Source organism: Paramormyrops kingsleyae, chromosome 25 (genome assembly GCF_048594095.1).
Source record: "Paramormyrops kingsleyae isolate MSU_618 chromosome 25, PKINGS_0.4, whole genome shotgun sequence".
NCBI classification, from domain to species: domain Eukaryota; kingdom Metazoa; phylum Chordata; class Actinopteri; order Osteoglossiformes; family Mormyridae; genus Paramormyrops; species Paramormyrops kingsleyae.
Window position 1 is genome coordinate 25,703,473 of NC_132821.1, and position 21,086 is coordinate 25,724,558.

The window sequence follows — 21,086 nt, forward strand, 5'->3', positions numbered from 1 at the left end:
AAAGGCTCCTTTAATAGTTACACCGAAACCAAATCTCAAGAGATATGAAAAGTGAGTTTTCCCGCCCCCCCCCCTCTCTATACCTCACTTGAGGTTACATTTTAAAAGTTAAAAAGTCATTACGTTTCCTGCGCTGGTTTATCCAGCGTGCGCCGAACAAAAGGTGTTCATTCATTTCAATTGACCACATGGGAAATGTCCGTCAGGAAGAAAAGCGCTGCGCTTTAAACCCTTTAAAGTAAAGGAGCAGATGAAGGGGGGGAAAGCGGCGTTTGAAGCCCCCGAGGTTAGTGTTACACACTTGTGACGGGGAGAGGCCCGCATGCCGGCTTACCGCTCAGCCCTTTCAAGCCGGAGTGTTGAAACGTGTTGCCGACACTTGATTCAGCCCCCGATCCATGACGCTGAGCAGACGACACAAGGAGGAACAACAATAACAGGATCATTTGGATGACGGTGAACTGCGAGACCTATGGATGGGACTTCAGAGCCGGGCGTCTCAGGACGTGTTTTGTCACCATTCACGATCTGTGCTGGGTGCGAGAGCCGGTATCCCGATTTAAAAGCATCGGCGGACAAACTGGTATCCACATAATCGGATCAAAAAGTCCCCTTCACGTCGGTAAAAGGAGAAAAAAGAAACTTTACATGCTAGGCTATTTGATGCACCCACAGACCCTCCAGAAAAGTTGAATCGCTGCACGCCGACACGCAAGTCTGCTCCGTGGGATGCAAACACCAAGCACCTGCTTACTTTGTTAAAACTCCGGCAAAAGTTTTAATGTTCATCAAGCAAGTCTAAAGACTGTGCACCGTCCGCATATGCCGGGTTACCCTGAGGCGTGCAATTAACGTGATGAACTTTCCTGCACTTTTATGATGGAGTATAATGGTCCATGTCCTTCGTTTTCGAATCACTGCCACTTTGTTATCCTATCAGTCGTCCCCAAAGTATTCGATCGCGTCCATTATTCTTGCATTGCGAGCGTAGACGTGTACAGTGCTGCGGGTCCTTCGCTAAAAATCCAAACTTTTCCCGGACGATCCCGTTAAGACGGACTCCCGATGCTGCGTGAAGTCTAATCCCATGTATCGAGAGGCAGTACTGAGGCGGCGGCGTCTGAAGCATGAGTGGACCCAGACTGCCAACTGGCGACACAACAGGTGCTGTACATAAAGTCAAACTTCCCAGTCAAGGGAACTCCCCCCCCCCAAACTCCCACAGGGACGCCCAAACTAAATAGTCGCTCCTGCTCCGTAATGTAACCGAAGACGCGCTCTTTCGTTACACGCGTTAAATATATACGTGATAAAATTCAAGTTATTGTAAGCGCTTTACCAAAATTAAACATGTTATTCTCTTGTCATTATCCACGCGGTATCCTGACATTTACAAACGTCGGTTTTGATGGGATAACTTCACATGGGGACAAATTATGTGTATATGTTGATATGAAAAACAGAGTCGTGTGTAGAAATACCAATTCTATATGAAATTAATCCAAACAGCTGACTCAGAGTCAGACCTGCTGATGATTTTAATGAAGAAACACGTCGGATGCTTTCAGGATCCATAATCAGAATTTTACTGCTTTACTCCTTCGAGACATTCAGTTTTCACATTGTAAGTAATAAAATGGTAACTAACGTCCGGTTTGGCATCTCTCTATAAAACTGTATGCAACACAGTGGAGGAAACCTCCTTGGAGTGTTATAATGGTAATCTTTCCGTGTGCTGAAGTGCGTTCTTAGGTATAGATAATGATCCATAATAAACAATAGGCCCAGACAAACATATCATTTATGGCATTTAGGCAGACTAAATAAGTGTTCTCCTGAAAGCAAATTATGAATGGAACTGACTTATTGTAATTCTTTCATCCGTAGAGAATTGCATTAAAAATTTTTTTTTTTTTTGAAGCATCAGTATTCTGCATTGGTGATGAGGTGACAAAGGCGTCTTAATGAGTTAATGTTGGGGGCTTTGTGCTGGCTGCTGCATTGTCCCAGCCATGTTAGGCTCTATTATTTTGTAGACATGCCTGTTTTTCTGGCTCAGGGATGTTCCACAGTATTTAGGGGGGGGACGTGTTCAGGTCTGTAATTTAACCGCTGCAGGGTGGTACATTGGGTCAGTGTTGTGGTCTGACACCTTCAGGGTTGAGGGTCTGTTGCCTGCCCCTGTGTCTGTACATTCTCCTTACTTTCATGGTGGATTCCTGCAGCTACTCTGATTTCCTCCTGCAGTCCAAAAATGCTTCTATGCACTGGTGTCTTTAAATTGCTCATGCGTGTGGGTATGTCCCTTCTGCTGGTCTGACATCCCATCCTGGGTATCCCCTGTGTGCTGCACTGTCCCGGATTGGTTCCAGGCTCACTCATCACCCTTTCTTGGGTAAGCGGCCTGACATATAGATTAATGAGCTGTTATACTGGTGAACGTATACGATAATATCTCAGTTTTCTGGCACTCGGGTCACTGGCCTGCGAGGGCTACTCACGTAGCTTGTGGAATTGTTAGCGGAATGTGGCTTAAATCAGGCGACACGGTGACCCCGCTGACAGAGGCGTGCCGCGCGTGCTTCGCGCGGTTGCTGCGCGGTGTGGCCGTCGACGCCTATCCGTCCAGTGGCGTCTGCTCTGGGCACCTGCCCCCCTGCCCCCCCCCCTGGCCTCGTGACCCGACTGTCGCCGGCGTGAGTCTGTGCGTCCGCGGTGAATTAAGGCTGTAACTCGCCATATCGCCGCCTTGGAAAGAGATGCGCTGTGGTGCCGTAGGAATTGCGCGAAGAGAATAAACCCCTTCAGTTTAGATGGATGAAGACAAAACACAAAGGGAGCCGTTTCTTGAAATTAGCAGTAGAAAGATGCAATATCCACCATGTTGAAAGATTGACTTGGGCACCACGTGTTATGGGGATGGCTGATCTTAATGTCACATAAGAGAGAGTAATCCTTCCCTCCTGTTTCCAATTTGTGTCATAGGGTATGACCGCATGAAATGCTTTTCATGTGCTTATTGTTATTTTTTACCCATGAGCAGAATCTTCTAAGAGTTTATATTCCCTTAAACTACCTTCTCTCTTATAAAGGGGGGGGGGTGGGGTGCTTACCGATTTTGATTGCAATTCTTCATCCATGATGCAATACCTGGACAGTGTACCTCAGAGTGTGCATCGTAGCCAAGGCGCTAGGCCGGATGTTGGGAAACCGTGGGAGATCAAAACGTGCGTTTAACGTTAAAGTGAGTGAGTATAAGCATTTAGCGCAACTTATCAGTGGATTGTCAAACCGGCATCTGGTGCAAGGTCCCGTTCTTTTGTCTGCCTGAAGGTGTCAGGTTGCATTTTGTGCCGGGAAACAGCAGATGTCTGCACTCTGGTGCAGAAACATTTTCCTTCTATTCCCTCTCTTTTTCCCCTCAAGGTTTTGTCTGAATAGCTTTGGTATTTTGTCTCCATGGCCTCCTCTCGTTCCCCGCACGGCCCGGCGGTATTTGTGAATCGCCTCGTCTCTGATTTGTACGAAAATGAATAAATATGCCGATAAAGCCGGGCTCTAAGGCGGCTTTTTAGAGGCTCTGTGGGGGATTGTCGTAATGATATCTGAGGGAGGCGTACAGCCGTGATTCATGGCGATGTGTATCCTCGCGTTACAAGGTTCCAGAACGGTAAACTTTTGCTTACGAGCTAGAGACACCTGGTGGTCTCTTCAACCAGTTCTGCCTTTGGCAAAAGAGGGCAATTTACAAGGGTAAGGATAGCCCTTAATTAACTGCTAGCTTAATGTTAGCCATATAGCTAATGCTATTTGCACAAATACTTGTCTTTTTTCCTATTGTTGCAGGTTGCTGAACTAGCACTCATAATGCGTAGGGATGCTCAAATGCCTTCGTAACATCTGTATGATGTGTTAGACGCCAGTTATCTCCAGCTGTATACACTGGAACCGTGAGCTCTGCCAGTTGCTTCCAGATTAGCGTGCTGAGAGAGCAAGAAGCATCGTGGCATCTACCATAGCCAGAGGCTTGCGGTCGCAGAGACTTAAAAAATGCACACGTGTCTTTAGTTCTCTTTAAGAGATTTGGTTGGCAGATGCACAGGGGAGACACAACTGTTTGTGTCTCAAAAGATCTTTTCGTTTTTTTCAAACTATAGGCAGTATGTTTACCTTTAGGAAAGCCAAGTTAGAATATTATAGCGATAACACCATAAGACATGCCTCTTTTGTTTCAGTTCTAGGCCATATTTATTGTAATTCAACACGTGTGTTTCACTCTGCATGTCAAACCTTTCTGATTACCTCCAGGATGATGGCTAGATACCACCCATCAAAGCAAGGTGATAGCTATGCACTAATGCATCACGTGCGAGGGCTGTCCGCGGCTGTCCAGTCAGCACAAGCGAGCCTGTCGTGTTTACAGTCTTCACGGATTTTCTGGTAATCCCTGTCTGTCAGAGGAGCACATGTGATTTACGTTAGCTTCACATGCATACGGAGATAGCTGTTGCATTTCTCACGTCCCTGCTATGTTTTTTATATTTTATTTTTTTTACAAAGATATTTGAACCAATATGTTTTAAATTAACCAAACAGACTGGCTTTCAATAATACAATCATTGATACATAATAAACAATAGGCCCAGACAAACATATCATTTATGGCATTTAGGCAGACTAAATAAGTGTTCTCCTGAAAGCAAATTATGAATGGAACTGACTTATTGTAAGTCTTTCATCCGTAGCGAATTGCATTTTAAAAAAAAATTTTTTTTTGAAGCATCAGTATTCTGCATTGGTGATGAGGTGACAAAGGCGTCTTAATGAGTTAATGTTGGGGGCTTTGTGCTGGCTGCTGCATTGTCCCAGCCATGTTAGGCTCTATTATTTTGTAGACATGCCTGTTTTTCTGGTTCAGGGATGTTCCACAATATTTAGGGGGGGAACGTGTTCAGGTCTGTAATTAAGCCGCTGTAGGGTGGTACATTGGGTCAGTGTTGTGGTCATTGAAGAGAATTTAATCAAAACAGTGAGATTTGATTAATGAAGGGTTTGCTTGAAGCATTCCCTATGTATGCAATCAAAATATTGTTGTTGTTTTTTTTAAATGGATATTCTGAACATCACAGGTTTGTTGTAAAGCAGCACGATTCATTCCTTTATTCCAGAGTAATGTGTGTTTCAGCAGTTACTATTTCAGAAATGCAAAAAGATTTGTTTAATCAAATGTACTGGTTATGCTAATCAGTGTAATGTGGTTTAGGATATGCAGTTTGTATTTTACAGCATTGAAGGAAAAGAAATGCACTGTTTCAGGGTATGGTATATCTTTGTACTCTTCTCGTAAAGTTTCAACTGGAGAACGCAAGAAGAGGTCAGCATTTCAGCACTGCTCTCAGCAAATAAAAGCTGTATTACTTTGCTTTGAATCTACCTTTTCATGTACGTTTACTGTGGAAATGTAAATCTCACAAAGCTCAGGCCTCATATCCAGAATGCATTCGCTTTCATTAAAACACTCTGTTACTGTGTTTGACAAAAGACATCTCTTGTTAAGCCACATCTGAGCAATCGGAAAGATTGCATGCGTACGTTAATGTGCTTTTAAGCTCTGTGTTTGTATTTCCATGCTCAGATTTCTGCTGCTCTCTGAATTTTGCCTGTATGCTTATGTGACATTAAGATCAGCCTTTTGGCTCTCTGGTGTACATCCTTCCATTCTGTTCCCCTCTGTCACATTGACCCTGAAGTGTAACAGTGAACATTTTGTCTGAATAAGCTTTCAGAATTGCAGTAAACTATATGGGCAACATTACTATGTGTGACAGCAGTCTTGCTAAGGCTAAGTTCACACACTTTTTTTTTATCTTTTGTGCTGATGTGGTCAAAGGGCCTCCTGCAATGCAACCATAACAACTAGCCAGTCAATTTTGTCCTGCTTCCAATCATACAGGTTAGCCAGCTAACATTTCAGGTTAAGATGCAAATCTGAAGAAAACCACAAGAATCTCTGGAGGTTCTTCCTACGATAGACAGAGAAACTCCTCTGCAGAAAGACTGAAGGATGTATGTGAAGTAAATGCACATTTAATTAAGATTTTATGTTGAATTAACTCATCCTTATATATTATTTTAGCTTTATTATGTTGTGGCTATCAGCTATATATATATCAACTATATATGCGTGACGTCGATGATAATTAATGAGAGGATCACACGTGCGCAGAAAGATGCTGGCGCTGCGCAATCTTCGCGTGGTAGCTGTGACTCCACGTCTTGGAGCGGTGCTGATGTGGCGCTTTTTGCGGCAATGATGTTCCTGCGCATGCGCCGGAGCAGGTGCAGGGACTCGTGCTCCATCTTGGTCATCCCGAAGGCCGGCCGAGATATAATACGGACGGGAGGGGAGGGAGCATGTGGAAATAGAAAGGGACCGACTGATAGATGATAATATGGTCCATCGGAAGTTAAAACTCTAATTTCCCGTTTTGTGCTTGTCATACATAGCTGCGTAAGGAAACAGGAAGCGCTCGATTACTTTTGATGGTGATCTCCTGTCCGGGCAATCGGTTGTGTTGCATCCTTTGCCATTAATTTTACAGAGCAAGATCGTTTGGAGATCATTGCAATATCTTGGTAAGTAATTTAAGTTATTAGCGCTCTGTAGAATTCATTATCCCTTAGGTGGTGTGCCGCATTATGTATGTCTACATCCCATCGGCTATAGCTGCGTTTTTCGCTTGTGTTAAATTGGATTTTCAGTCCTGTTCTCTCCATTATCGGTAAGTGAAATAGTGTTGACCAGCGTTAAGTGCTAACGATCATAGGTATAGCGGTGCATGCGTTTGGTGGTCATACACAGGAAATGCATACCGGAGTTTACTCAATGCTTCACTTACACCACGAGGTTCACCTTGTTTCTGCCAAAACCATCAGTTGCAAAGCAAATGCCTTAATTTACTAGCATACAGTTAAACGAGAAGCAAGGGGCAGAGTTTAGCATTGGCAATGCGAACTGGAAGTTTCAAAATCTATTAATCCTTTCTTATCGATTTACTTCTGAAATACTGCTACATTGGGTATTACTTGTTATAAATGCAGGAACTTAAAAAATGCTACCCAAAAATATCGTTCGACACCCCGTAAGCTGTTACAATATTTGCATGCCTTCACAAGCGCCACAAAAATGGGTGGTATTCTAATAAAAATCGTTATAGATTGTATTTATGGTAGTTGTCCATTTTTGAAAAAGGGCTTCAAATAAATTGTGCCTCGTTCAGACATATGGCTTTGCATCGTGGTCTTCTTGGTTTACCAAGACACCGTGATTCGCTGCATAGGATACCGATGCGGCACTGATCTCGAGCCGCAAAGGTAGTTTATAAAGAGCCGGTGTGAAAGCGCGTGTATCTGTGGGATGTGCTTGCAGCGCTTGGGTATCTACCTAATGTGTAACGTGCCAACCATGAAATGCACTTATATTGCACCTAATTTTGCAAACCAGGTTTAGGCGGGAGAGGCCGCATACTTTGGTGATAGTTAATGTGTGACCGAATGTCATATCAATTTTTAATCCTTCGAAACCATGCTGCAGTTTTACAGAACTGTTTTTGTTTTTTGTTTTTTACCGGTGGCCTGTACCACGAAGTGGGGTTACTGGCTTATCGGGGTAACTTGTCGGATTTAAGGTACCACAGTTTAAATGGACTTCATATTCGTTCACTTACATTTTGCCCAGACTACCTTAAATCCGACAAGTTACCCCGATAAGCCAGTAACCCCGCTTCGTAGTACAGGCCACAGGTCTATACAATCTAACAACTTGTTTGTGAGAAAACCTGTAACCCGGGGAGTGTCACAGCTTGTAGGATATGAAGGAAAAAATATAACAGCAGAGATGTAGCAGAAAACAAAATAAATGTATATAATTATTTCATTTATTTCTAGAATCCGGAAGATCATGAATGTGCTGTTACAGGGTTTCAAAAATCAGGACAAAAAGTGGTCGCTGAGCATCTTTGAATAAACCATAAATTAACAGTATCAGACATTTCAATGTCTAAAATGGTATCCTGTGACTTCGCTGCAAACTTTGGCTTGATGGACTCAAGCCTATAGTCTTGGTCCTATCCTGGGGTATGACAACTAAATTTTAATTGTCCTCTGGGTCAGGTGAGAAGAATGCCATATTTCAGCTAATTAAAAAGAAATAAAGTATTGTCACTCAGAATGCATGAAGGCTGGAAAGCATATATGAGGATTAACAGGCAGGAGACATGTTCAGTAGCTTCTGTTGTAAAACATAATCTGTTCCTCTGAGGAGATAGAAGGGTGGATATTGCTGGGCAGATTCTGGCTGGATGATATCAGATGAGTAGCATCTGGGTCTAGCAGGAGACACAGGTGACACATATGTGCGTGAAAACACCCCGAAATCAGGAGGAACGATCTCAGATGATGCCGCAACAGACAGCTTGAAAGGTTCTAGAAGACATGCAGCGCAATGAGTCGATTGTTAAGGAAAGAGAAACCAACGGCAGTGTGTTGGAAGAGTTTGAAGGCAAATGTTTGTGGAAGTATATTATTAATGTGTTAATCTGTTCTTCTAGAGATGATCAAACTGTGGTAGGAACTGCTGTAATAAAAGATGGTGGTTAGATATGGAAAAGTGAACGTTTGGTGGGAAGTCAAGGCGGGTGGAGTCTGACACGCGCAGCTGTGACGTCTGTGCCTCTGTGTTTCGATAGTTTTTCGGGGAGAATGCGGCCCGAGACGTGGCTGGTCAGACTGGGACTCCTGCTGCTGGTCTGCTCTCTGTGGGTGGCAGCAGGTTCCGCCAAGGAGAAAACCGCCAAGAAGGGGAAGAAGGGGAAGCTGGTGATCTGTCCCTCGTAAGTGTGCAGAAGGCGGGCGGCGAGCCAACGCCGTCGTGGCGCTGGAATGCGCGGCGAGCCGTGTTTTCACGGAAATGTTAAATCCTTTTTATAATCCTTCTTGCCCTCCTACAACACTGCTGTTTTTATGATGGGTTCGGGATTTTTTTTATTGAAGGCGAAAATACAAAGAATATCAATAGACAGCATATACAGTCGGTCTTAGTACGAATGAGTTTGATATGTGAAGTGTGTCATATTTCCTCAGACTTAGCAAATTAAATATGTAAATGCTTATTGCCATGTTTTCCTGGTGTACCATATATTATTATGGCACAGGCTAGGGCTCTGTGTCAGCAACCGGAAGGTCGCTGGTTCGAATCCCGTGAATGCCCAGAGTGATCCTACTCTGTTGGGCCCTTAACCTGTAGCTGCTTCCTCCTGGGTGTGATGTTAATCTACATCCAGCCCTATAAGCAGGTCCTCCAACTTACAGGGAAAAAATTGGGGGTTGGTGGCAGGATTGGCACTTCAGCTAATGGGAAAAAACTCACACTGGTCCTTTCGGACTAGTGTGGTACTGAGGTATCACCCACCGCACGGCTGCCCTTGGGTTCTCATCCCTGAGGTGGTTTGTCGTGTGGTTGGTGCAGCAACACGCTGTAATCACTACACGCTCCTTACTTCTCTCGTATATTATTAATATTCTTCTTTAGCTGATGACTGGATAAGGCAATTTTTCTTTCCTTCATATGGCTTAATTGGAAAAAGACCACAAACTCTAACATTTAACTGTGCCGGAAGTTAGATTACTAATTCTTTAGAGGGTGAATTAGCATTTATTTCATTGGAATTGTACCTGTCCCTTATTTCCAGCATAGCTTGATTGAGAGAGTTTTTTTAATGTGTCATTTTCATAGACAACTATCACCAGAGGACATCGCCAGAGTTCCAGGAAATTCCACGAGCAACATCTTAAACCGGTTACTGGCTACTTACGATCCCAGAATTCGGCCCAACTTTCAAGGTATGGAGGACCTTGAGCTCAGAAATGCGAAATATAATTAATGTTTGGATTTAAAATGCCTTTTGTTGAAGCCCGGGATGTCGATGCTGGAGCACAGCGCCGTGGAAACAAGCTGTGCACTGCTGTGTTTTTCTTTCCTGGCAGAGTGATGCTCTTTCACTGTTTTAATAAGACAGAGCCAGCATGTGTCGACCAATCAAAAGCATTTAGAAAAGTCACCTGTGAGACAGATTTGGCTCGAATGATTTTCTGCAGGACTCTGTGGAGGTGAAGATTGCTACACAAGAAGGGGATTTTCAACAACAAAGGGATATTCGAGAAAGTCTGTTCAGTGCTTCCCATCTTTTTAAATATAATACCTAAATGATTTAAAAGGATTTTTTCCAGCTGGCATTGGGTCCAGGGCAACCCCTGCCTTGTGTCCTAAGCTGCCTGGCAAGGACTCCAGCCTTCTTCATAACTCAGTTCAGGGTGGATTTGGAAGATGGAAGGATTTTCAACTGGAATCCCATTCAGGCTGCCCCCTACTTTGGGATTCATGCTGACTAAGATGGGTTCTAGGCTCTGTTTGACCCTGTACTAGATAAGAAATTGGATGGATGGATGGATGGATGGACGGACAGATGGATAAATAAATTTTAGCTTCATTTAATCTCTTCAACTGCCTCTTACTTTCAATGCAATAACATGCATTTAATATTCACAGGTATCCCAGTGGAGGACAAAGTTAATATTTTCATAAACAGCTTTGGCTCCATCCAAGAAACGACCATGGTAAGAACAAGACGCACAGTACTGAATCTCGCTGGCTTCTATCTTTGTGTTAATTAGTGTTAGTTGAGCAATCACACCGTCACTGCATTAAGGCAGTGTTTCCCGGTCCACGTTTTTGCGGGAGCTGTGGAGATGTGGACTGTCTGGTAAGGATCTGGGAGGGAGCAAAAATGAGGACCATTGGGAAGCACAGTGTTAAGGAGATATAGTATTAGGTGCTGACAGAGGTGGAAATATCAGGTCTAGAAAGTAAAAATCCAGGCCAAGATTTCGTTTCAACCAACCAACGTTTGGCTGAAACAAAATCCTGGTCTGGATTCTTACTTTCTGTATCTGAACTTTTCACAGAAAGTTCAGAATTTGTGTCCCTTTTCCTTTGTTATTGACACTGAAGAAATCAATCAGTGTTTTTTCCCCACATTCAAGGCAAAAGACGTCAGTGTGACACATTTTTTATGGAGCGGAAATGGAGGTACTGTTAGAGTAAACGTCCTGATATATTCAGATCGAGCCTCGATCCTGTTTGGTGGGGACAGACCCAAGAAAGATATGTTTCTGTCGTCTGGCACATCTTGTAAAAATCAGGCTGATGCTTAAATGTATCTTATGTGTTTCCAATTGGTTTGAACACATTAGAATACATGTGCAGGCTAAGATTCATGAGTATCCCTGCGATCACTCATGCATGTTTTATAACCACTTTTCAAGCCTGGATTCTGTCCTGGGGGGGGGGGGACAGAAGGCACAGGACACCCCCGGACGTCATACACACTATCGGCAATTTACAGGCACCAATGCAAACTCCACACATGGGATCTGAACAACAACCCTAATGGTGCGAGGATTCAGTGCCAGTCACCCAGTCGCAGTGTCATCCCAGTGATTAGGTGAAGTGTGTCAGATCCTGGGTCGTAGAGTTGGGAGCTTTTTTCATCATGTCTATTTGACTGATTTTTAAAATAATAATTATTTATTATTATTATTATTATTATTATTATTATTATTATTGGCATTGTTATTGTTGGTGCAAAAAAATCAGACAGTATGGGAACAGTGGAACAAAAAAGAAATATTAACGATGGATGGGTGGATAGATAGATAGATATCGATGGATGCAATGGTTCACAAAATTCATGGTTTTTGGGTTCATGGTGCAGTTTCGGTGCCGGAGGAAAAACTGACAAATGCATATAAGTTACATATTCATGGTTATATGTATATAAATAAGGATCAAATCATGCATCAAATAAATTAGCAAATGATTAAGTGGCAATATATGAGAAATAACCCTAACCCCAGGCTTGACATATGGATATCTTTCTTACAAGCTCTTACTTTTTAAAATTGATTTTATACATTGGATTTAAAAGGTTAAAATATTCAGGAGTATACTTCAGATCAAGGTACGTCCTTAAATGGCGATGTTATCACGCTGGTGTCAACTATCGTCGCTTGCACTACATCGTGAATTTTCTATTACGGGAAAATGGAACAGGTGATCGCAATTTAAATTCATTAAATGTAATGAGCTGTCATTGTTCACCGTGCACCGCACCGGCACGCCTGTTCTGAAGCGAAGCTAACGGGACGTTTTCAAGGGTGAGCACTGAGCGAGATTGACTGCTTCAGGTGGAGGAGACACTGTGCGTCGGAAGGTCTCCGGTCAAAATAAACACCCCAAAAACCGTGTGCATTCTGAGGCTGTTAGGGCTGCACGTTATTAGACCTAACTGGTACTACTCAATGCTTTGATATTAAGACATTTTGCATTTATAATATTCAATTAGGTAACACTTTACTTGAGGGGGCACAAATAATGTCGTAGTACACTGTAACTTAACGTATTAATTAACCAGAAACTAAGTGTTAGTTATGCATTGAGTCCATGTTCGTTCATCATTAATCAATCATAATGGTTCATGTATTTCATGCAGTTACTATGTTTGGCCCTGATTTGTACTTGAGTAGTAACTGAGTAACTGCCCCCGCAAGTCAAGTGTTACCTTAAATTATTTACTATGGCACTTTGTTTATAGGAATTGACAGTGCAATTCAACCAGCAGTGAGACATTCTGCTAGCTGTCATTCGATTGACTCATTCTGCCACGTAACAGTACGGATAAGAGCACCACTGTCTGATAGCATTGAGAATTTTCACTTTCACGACTGAGCTGCCGTAGCTTAGCTCACAGTGTTTTGGATGCCAGCGGTCCTTCAGGGAGATATCACAGAGCTCCTCAGTACAGCTGCGGGTCATTCTAGGTCTTCTGGCTTTGGTCCCATCCCAGAGTTACCCATTAACATTTAAAAACTCAGACGCTTTTCTTTTTGTGTGGCTCGACATTGCATGTGGTGGCGGGGGGGGGGGGGGGGGGGCAAACTGGTGTGATAATGTGTCTAGGGTGAAAGATCTGATGTCACAGTGGAACCGGCTCGCCCAATTAGTGCTAACGAATGCCGTCTCCTTGTGAGGGTCCCGCTCTAGGTGTGTACATAAACTTTGAACCCCTGTGGATGAACAGAGCGATTTGAGTTTCCAGATCTCCCATTACACAGGAAAAGTGTTGGTTGCATTGAGGGTAAACAGGGGTCTTGTTAAACAGCAGCTGCACAGCCAAAGCCATTGATAGCCACTCATTTCCATACTGGTTGTCCAGTACAGGCTTAAGGTTAACTTGGAGTCTGTCTCAGAAATCCCAGCGCAGAGATGCGAGAATACGATAACAGACCTTCGAAGGGCACGAACTCACAAACTAACGCATTCATAGAGTCACCAGTTCGCCTAACCGCATGTTTTTAGTGTGTGAAAACCAGTGTAGCCAGCGGAAACGCGGGGAGAACTTGGAAACTCACAGAGCTGGGGTGGGAATCAAACCCACAACCCTGGAGGTGTGAGGCAACAGCACCACCCACTGAGCCACCAGCTATTTACACCGTTCGTGGTTATTTTTGGTTGTAGAAAGACCTTCATAATGGCATTGCATTTCCAGCATGTTGCACATTCTTTAATAGCTATAATTCCTACTGATAACCCATTTAGCAGAAATTGGTTGTGTCCTCTACCAGGATTACAGGGTAAACATCTTCCTGAGACAGCGGTGGAACGATCCTAGACTCAGGCTTCCCACCGATTTCAAATCAGACTCCCTCACCGTCGATCCCAACCTGTTCCAGTGCCTCTGGAAGCCTGACTTGTTCTTCGCGAACGAAAAGAACGCCAACTTTCACGACGTGACGCAGGAAAACATCCTCCTGTTCATCTTCCGCAACGGCGACGTGCTTATCAGTATGAGGTACTTCACATCTATTTGAATGTCAAACTTTATTGACTGTACATGCATTAATTTAGATATGACATGTTGGTGATCCTTTAGAGGTCTTTGCTGTTAATAATGTGTCCATAATGATGGAAGATGTCTTGACTTCTCTCTGAAACGGGCATATTGTTCATTTTTTTCCAAATTCACAATATTGGGGGGGGGTTTGAGGTCTTTGAGACTTCCCAGTATTCATGCAGTCAGAAATACATTTTTTTTGGCTTCTGGAGCTTGTCAACGATGAATTCTGCATTAAGTAGGAACAGGAGCCATCTAAGATGTGCAGTGATAGCTCATAGACGGGGTCTTTGAAAACCCCGGTGTTATTATAGCTCGTTAAATGGCGCGGTGGCAGTTGGAGGATTATTGCTTGATATAACTTGCACGTGGGTCATGGGGATGTGTGACATTCTCTTTCCCAGTTTTTAGTTTAATGCGGTTTAATGTGAATTCTTGATGCAAATCCCTTCCGCGTGATCGTGACGGGCTGCCTGCCTCTTGAAATTTCCCTTTGTACCGAAGCTTTTATGAGTCTCAACCTCAAGTTTGAAAGTAGCGTGAAGAGGCTCGAGTGCATTCTGACTCCGATTCAGAATCTGCATTCCTAAAAGTACACTTTCAGTAAATTTTGAACCTGTTCTCTAGGCAGAATAATGCCTTAGCATTTGGATCTCGGTAAGAAGGTTTTCAGATTCAGTTAAACGACTATTAAATTGTGATATATCCATAAGAACACCACTAGCCTTTGGAAATATTACTCTCTGTCTTTAAATCTTCTAATATAAATGCAGTTCGTGGTCTCTCGGTTCTCCGTAAACATTTCACCGAAAGTTTCGATCAGAGTGATTGCTTTTCACAATGAAACAGCGAGGTAAGACTCTTTGCAAAATGCATTTTTCTTCCTGTCTGTCACATTCCAGGTTGTCTGTCACTCTGTCCTGTCCTCTGGATTTGACTCTGTTTCCGATGGACACCCAGAAGTGCAAGATGCAGCTGGAAAGTTGTATGTGACCATATCTGTGTCATTACTACAGCTCACTTCATGTGCGGCTTTTGCTAGCATGTCGTCCGAACGCCGGGATCCTCGCCTAAATTAAATCATCAGCATTTGTGTGTTTTTGTTACGGTTCGTCATGCTCTTTCGGCTGGCCACCTGTTTTTTTTTTTTTTTTTGGGGGGTGGGGGCCATCTGGACTGTCGAGGTCTTTGGAGTGAGGTACTTACACCCCCTCTGGATGTCTGTTTCCAGTTGGCTACACCACAGATGACCTTGTGTTCAGCTGGCAGTCAGGTGACCCAGTGCAAATGGATGAAATTGCACTGCCCCAATTTGACGTAAAGCAGGAAGAAATAGTGTATGGAAACTGTACCAAGTACTATAAAGGGACAGGTAATTTTTTACGTTATTCTTAATAACTACATATACTTTTTATTTAAAATTGACAAGTTCGGCTGTTTTTGTGCTTTGACTCACCGAAACAGAATTTTGATCAATTACAATTAAATCTTGCAATGACATGCTTGTGAATAGATTTCTTTTGATTGTGTATGACAAATTTTTGGGAAAAGAAGCCATATTTCTTACAATTAAGTAAGCATTTAGCTTTGATTCCAAAAAAAAATCTTTATATTACAAGGAAAAGAAACTATATTTAAATTAATTTTTTGCACTTATAATTATATTGTCATGTTGACATCACGGAAGATTACGCTAAAAATTGGACCTTAGTTCAGCTAAGGTTCAGGCAGGTTTGGATATTTTCATAGTATATTGGATATTTTCCTTACGTATATCTCTGTATACAGTATAGTACAGATTTAGAAGACAATCCACTGAAAATGATTTGCACTGTGCTTGAAACACATCAGCTGACTGTCTTAGTCATCAGCCAGTGTGGTGTGTTATCTCTTCACCAATGCAGTCATGGAATACTGTTAATCTGCACTGTTTACTTTATACGTGTTACATAAGGAATGAGTCAATGCTTTTCCATATTGTATATATCTGACAGTTTAGATTCATTACCAGGAAAAAACAATGAAATTCAGTTTCAACTGTCAATAAAAATCAGTCAAGGACATTTAGACCACAGCAATATGTAATAAAATCAGATTCACATAGACAGAGGTATAGGGAGAGGGAGTGGGGGGTGTACCCCTCAACATTTAATTTTGCCTTTATTTGCTCCCCCCCACATAAATATACCTCTGCATTTGAATTATTGCCCCCCCCAAAAAAAGTCTCTTCCCTTACATAGAGAATCTATTTTTATTATTAGGTGCCGTCAAAATGGTATTGACTCGTTGGCAACTATATAAATCACTTTTCTCTGTCTGAGTCTTTATTATACAGGTTTTGGATATTAATAAATACCACCAGGAGGCATCGTTCTAGCCACTGTATTGCATTTCAGCTTTGTTTTTCAGTGTCTTGGTGAAAGTCCTGATTACAGTAGATAATTGAAAAGAGCAATTCAAAATATATAATGTCGGAATAATTTAAAAGCCATAAACTTTATGAAATGTATTACAGCTCAAAAATACGATGTTTACACAGTACATTACTACAGAATATTGAAAGCAACTCGGTGCACAAATTTGAAAAATACTGCAAAAATTGTACTGTAAGAACTGTATGTTCAGCATCTACTTCCCATTCGATGCTTCGGGGGGAATCAGGATGTGAGAGACTCAAGCAGAGTTTTTTTTTAGGTTACGCATCTCTGTTTCAATCTAGACTATAGCTGTAAAAAAATCCATTAGGGATTGGTGTCCAGTGAGGGATCAGCTTGTTGATATTTTAGGGGTGCGGTTGTTCAAAGTCTTCATCTTTCAAAGTCTTCATCTACAAAACATTTGGTCAGAACAGAGGTGTGTGTATATGTGTGTGTGTACAGTATGTGTGTGTGTGTGTGTGTGTGTGTGTGTGTGTGTGTGTGTGTTTGGCAGGGAGATGTGCGTATTCTGTAGTGAGGTCACTTCCTGTTGAACGTATCACTCCAGAGGAACAGTGGCCCAGTTTCTCAAATCAGGTGAAAGCAGTCCACAAATACACGGCTAGATACAGTATACAGCTCCTTCAGCCAGTATAGGATAGACTGCCTTCCTTACCTTTCAGAACATGTACACATTTCTCTGCAAATCCATGTCTTCCCATCAGCTAATCTGAGCAATGTTGTCATAACGAATTAGCTAGTTGTTTCTTTGAGAGCTGTACATCTCTCTTAGTAAATTAAAGAGGATCCAGTAATGTTGCATTGAGTTTTGTTTCTGTCAGAATTGATTGGTCAGAATGATTAAGTTCTATATTCAGTGCATCTGCAAAGACCAACACAAAATACCGCGTTAAAGAAGAAGATGCAAATAATGTACCTGTGTTTTACTACACATATACTGTATGTGTGTGTATTTATGTCCATCCCTGGTACAGGAATGAGAGCTAAGGATATGGTTTTGGAAAATTTCCCTGATGCATTCCTTAAAAAATAAGTTCATAATCATTTACCCTTGAAGCGGTTCTAGAGGCACAAAGTGGATCCTACCTGGTTCTAGCTAGATGTGCCTTATAAAGATTCAGGATTCAGGTTTGTCAAACGCAGATCCACTATGCTATTAAAATCTTAATCTCCATATGCTTCCACTAAACCCAGAAACACAGATCAGATGTACAGACTGAGGTGCAAGTATACATTTAAGGTGATGTGCAGCAACACATGAAATAAATTACAATGTTACATTGCATATTTATCATGATAATTGTAAGTGCATTGTAAGTGTAAAGTGGCCACTGTGTTTATTTAGCATTTATTGCTAATGCTTTGGTTTAAATGCAAGAAGCCCTGTCCAGTTCTTTATCACTTTTCTCTGTTTCTTCAAAGGCTACTATACCTGTGTAGAGGTGATCTTCACTCTGAGGAGGCAGGTCGGCTTCTACATGATGGGTGTCTACGCTCCCACCCTCCTCTTAGTAGTGATCTCGTGGCTGTCCTTCTGGATCAACCCGGATGCCAGCGCTGCCAGGGTTCCGTTAGGTAGACCTGTCCCCCCGGCCATTGGGGGGGGGGAGTCAGCTTGGCAGTTGGCTGTGTAATCATCCATTTCAGATCCATAGCTACCTCTTCCCCTTGACAGCACCCATCTCCGCCGCCCCCCCACCCTCACCCCCCCCCCCCGCCCACACGCCCCGCCCCGCCAACTCTGGATGCGTTCATGACATCTGAGTAAATGATTCCATTTCAGGTCAGTCACGCTCTGTCCATCACACTCTTTGGTGCTTAAACTGCATGCATGTATTTCCGACGGATTGATTTTTCTTTTCGAACTTCCCAAGAGCATTGGCCAGATAATAAATATATTTAGAAGCTTTCATCCGTCAAAAATACTGGAGTTTGACACTTGGGATTAGGTTGATTATTAACACAATACATTTGTATTATAGTATATTTGCACAAAATATCAGACCTTGGACATTATGACATTATTTTCAAGACAGCATATTTGAAATCCGTATTTTTCAGTTCTTTAGCATAGTATCTGCTGTCTTTATTAAACAAGAATGAAATAATGTGCATCGTCACTTACGGTGCAAGAACTCGTATAAAATGTCTTCTTGCTTGTAACATTTTAAACCAATTTGCTACCCTTCAAAGCTACATCAAATTAAGAAACATGCCCCTTTGATTCTGTATAATGATGTATCGATATAATATAAGAATATGCAGGATTGAAGATTGTCATTTGTGTTTATAAGTGGCTGAATGTATAGAATCAGCTTGTGGTGCACTATGGGATGTGGTGTGGACAGCTGTAGCTTGATTGGCCCTTTTCTGGCCACCGTCCCTGCAGGTATCCTATCAGTGCTGTCGCTGTCCTCCGAATGCACGTCTCTGGCCGCTGAGCTCCCCAAAGTGTCCTACGTGAAGGCCATCGACATCTGGCTCATTGCCTGCCTGCTTTTTGGCTTTTCCTCGCTGGTGGAGTACGCCGTGGTCCAGGTCATGCTCAACAGCCCCAAACGCATCGAGGCCGAGAAGGCCAAGCTGGCCAGCAAGGAGAAAGCAGAGGGCAAGACCCCGGCCAAGAACACGGTCAACGGCACGGGAGGGACACCCATACATGCCAATGCACTCCAGGTGAGCGGGCCTGGATGCTGGGGGTTTTTGGGATAGGTCTGTACATTATACGGTGTGCTGCTTGGTATTGACTTCAGGCTGACCGTATCCCTGTAACTGGATAAATAGGGTGGATGGATGGATGAGTGGAGGATGGATGGATGGATACATTGATTGATGGATGGATGAATAAGCAGGACGGATGATAGATATAAACAGGATGGATGGATGGATAAACAGGATAGATAGATAAACAGGATGATGGATGGACAGACGGATGGATGGATAAACAGGGTAGATGGATGGTTGGATAAGTGGGATCGATAGATGGATAGATGGATGGATAAACAGGATGGATGGATAAACAGGATGATGGATGGACAGATGAATGGATGGATGGGTAAACAGGGTAGATGGATGGATGGATGATGGATGGACAGATGGATGGATGGATAAACGGTAGATGGATGGATGGATAAATATGGTAGATGGATGGATGTTCCTTACACGCTTATCGAAGATCAACGCAAATGCATGTGACATTGTCTTTTTTGTCCCGGCTATTGTTTTCTGCTAATACAGTGCTAAACACGTCTATTTTTACGCTCGCTGTTAATCTATTAAGTGATATCTGCTCAGTTCCGGCAGCCCAGCTGCAGGCCATAAGATTCAGGAACTTTTCTTCATGCTTGAAGATGAAGACGAAAGCTTCCGTCTGCTCTGACCCGTCGCTCTGCGTTTGACAGGTGGTGGAGACCAGGTGCAAGAAGGTGTGCACCTCCAAGTCCGACCTGCGGTCCAACGACTTCAGCATAGTGGGGTCGCTCCCCCGAGATTTCGAACTCTCCAATTTCGACTGCTACGGAAAGCCTATAGAAGTGGACGGTGTCGGCAAATCGCAGGCCAAAAACAACAAGAAGCCGGCTCCTCCGAAACCGATCATCCCGTCTGCAGCCAAGCGGGTCGACCTTTACGCTCGCGCCCTCTTCCCCTTCTCCTTCCTATTCTTTAATGTCATATATTGGTCTGTCTACTTGTGACGACCTTGTGAGGAATGTAGCTACCTGCGAGAACCTCCATGCACTTTGCTCTACCCCTGCGGTGTTGTTTGTTTTCATCTGTTTAGTTTCTTTAACGTGCGTTTTGCAATAAATGCAGGATAGTCGCTTATTTTATAGTTGAAGCTTCTAGGGTAGGGGGATTAAAATAAACAAACAAAAAAAGCATAATCGGCTATAAGCGAAAGCGCTTTGCTTTTAGATTGGGTAGACGGCTTGGCGATGCTTCGCGTGTGCTTTGGGCCTAACGCGGCGTGTACAGTACGTTCCGGAATGCCGGTGACTGCTCCCTGCGTATGTCCCTCCGTGACTGAAGGTGTGGGAGAGGCTATAGCCACGTTAAAAAGCTAATAGCACTTTAAAGCAAATGCACGTTTAAAAATGTATATTTGTATGCATATATAACTATGAATGTATAATTCATCTACGCGTAAATCGGCAAATGATACGAGATAGATGTATGAATACTTTTTAGAAAGGTGCGATAGTTTATTTATTCATTGAAGGTCGATATTTCGGCTACTGAAATGGCAGCGACGATTCACCCCGGGGCAACAGATGGCAATTCGCCGCAATAAAACGGCGACCCATCCGAGCAGATGCGAGGAATGTGTCACCTTTATAGGTGAGGGTGGGAGAGCCGCATCCCTTCGAGGCAATAAAGACGACATAATTGAAAGAACGTGGGAGTGCCGTTTGCGCTTTCTGTTTCCTGTTCTGTCTCCCGTGGATACGCCTTTACGCAGGCTGCTCGTTTGACCCTGGCGGTAAGTGGAAAAACACAGTACAAAAACGCAGTCCTGTGGGTTGACATATTTCTCCTTCTCTGTGCTACATTCTGCGTGTTACATGCCACGTATATCATGGCATTTTTTTTCTTGACCCAAAGGGCAGCACAATTTTTAGCATCTTTCATATATAACCAT

At 43.0% G+C, this 21,086-nt stretch overlaps 2 protein-coding genes across 4 annotated transcripts in view; one reads left to right on the plus strand and one right to left on the minus strand.

Annotated features, from left to right (window-relative positions):
• LOC111837344 (platelet-derived growth factor C-like) overlaps positions 1-1,156 on the minus strand; it is a 33,724-nt gene extending 32,568 nt beyond the window's left edge. The window contains exon 1 of one of the 2 annotated variants that reach the window (XM_023799338.2): positions 335-1,156. In XM_023799338.2, coding sequence (XP_023655106.1) covers positions 335-446 — 112 coding nt within the window. In that variant the 5' untranslated portion in view covers positions 447-1,156. The remainder of the gene's footprint in view (positions 1-334) is intronic. The other variant, XM_023799339.2, reaches the window with a different exon arrangement.
• On the plus strand, positions 1,052-20,842 carry LOC111837382 (glycine receptor subunit beta-like). Of its 2 annotated transcripts, none has more exons than XM_072707178.1 (10): positions 1,052-1,164; positions 8,748-8,891; positions 9,794-9,900; positions 10,607-10,674; positions 13,741-13,967; positions 14,912-14,994; positions 15,241-15,381; positions 17,870-18,022; positions 18,837-19,123; positions 19,849-20,842. In XM_072707178.1, exons 1-10 carry the CDS (start codon positions 1,088-1,090, stop codon positions 20,140-20,142), a joined length of 1,581 nt encoding a protein of 526 aa, XP_072563279.1. In that variant the 5' UTR covers positions 1,052-1,087; the 3' UTR covers positions 20,143-20,842. The 2 variants fall into 2 exon arrangements, with proteins under 2 accessions (XP_072563279.1, XP_072563280.1); XM_072707179.1 differs by lacking the exon at positions 1,052-1,164 and adding an exon at positions 6,309-6,636.
• The last annotated feature ends 244 nt before the right edge of the window (positions 20,843-21,086 follow it).

What these genes read in the sequence shown, in the direction of transcription:
- LOC111837382 (XM_072707178.1), top strand. Translation starts at nt 1,088, where the DNA reads ATGTATCGAGAGGCAGTACTGAGGCGGCGGCGTCTGAAGCATGAGTGG. An exon ending in GACGTGCTTATCAGTATGAG is followed by an intron (nt 13,968 to 14,911) that starts GTACTTCACATC and finishes GTCACATTCCAG; the next exon opens with GTTGTCTGTCACTCTGTCCT. An exon ending in TACATGCCAATGCACTCCAG is followed by an intron (nt 19,124 to 19,848) that starts GTGAGCGGGCCT and finishes TGCGTTTGACAG; the next exon opens with GTGGTGGAGACCAGGTGCAA.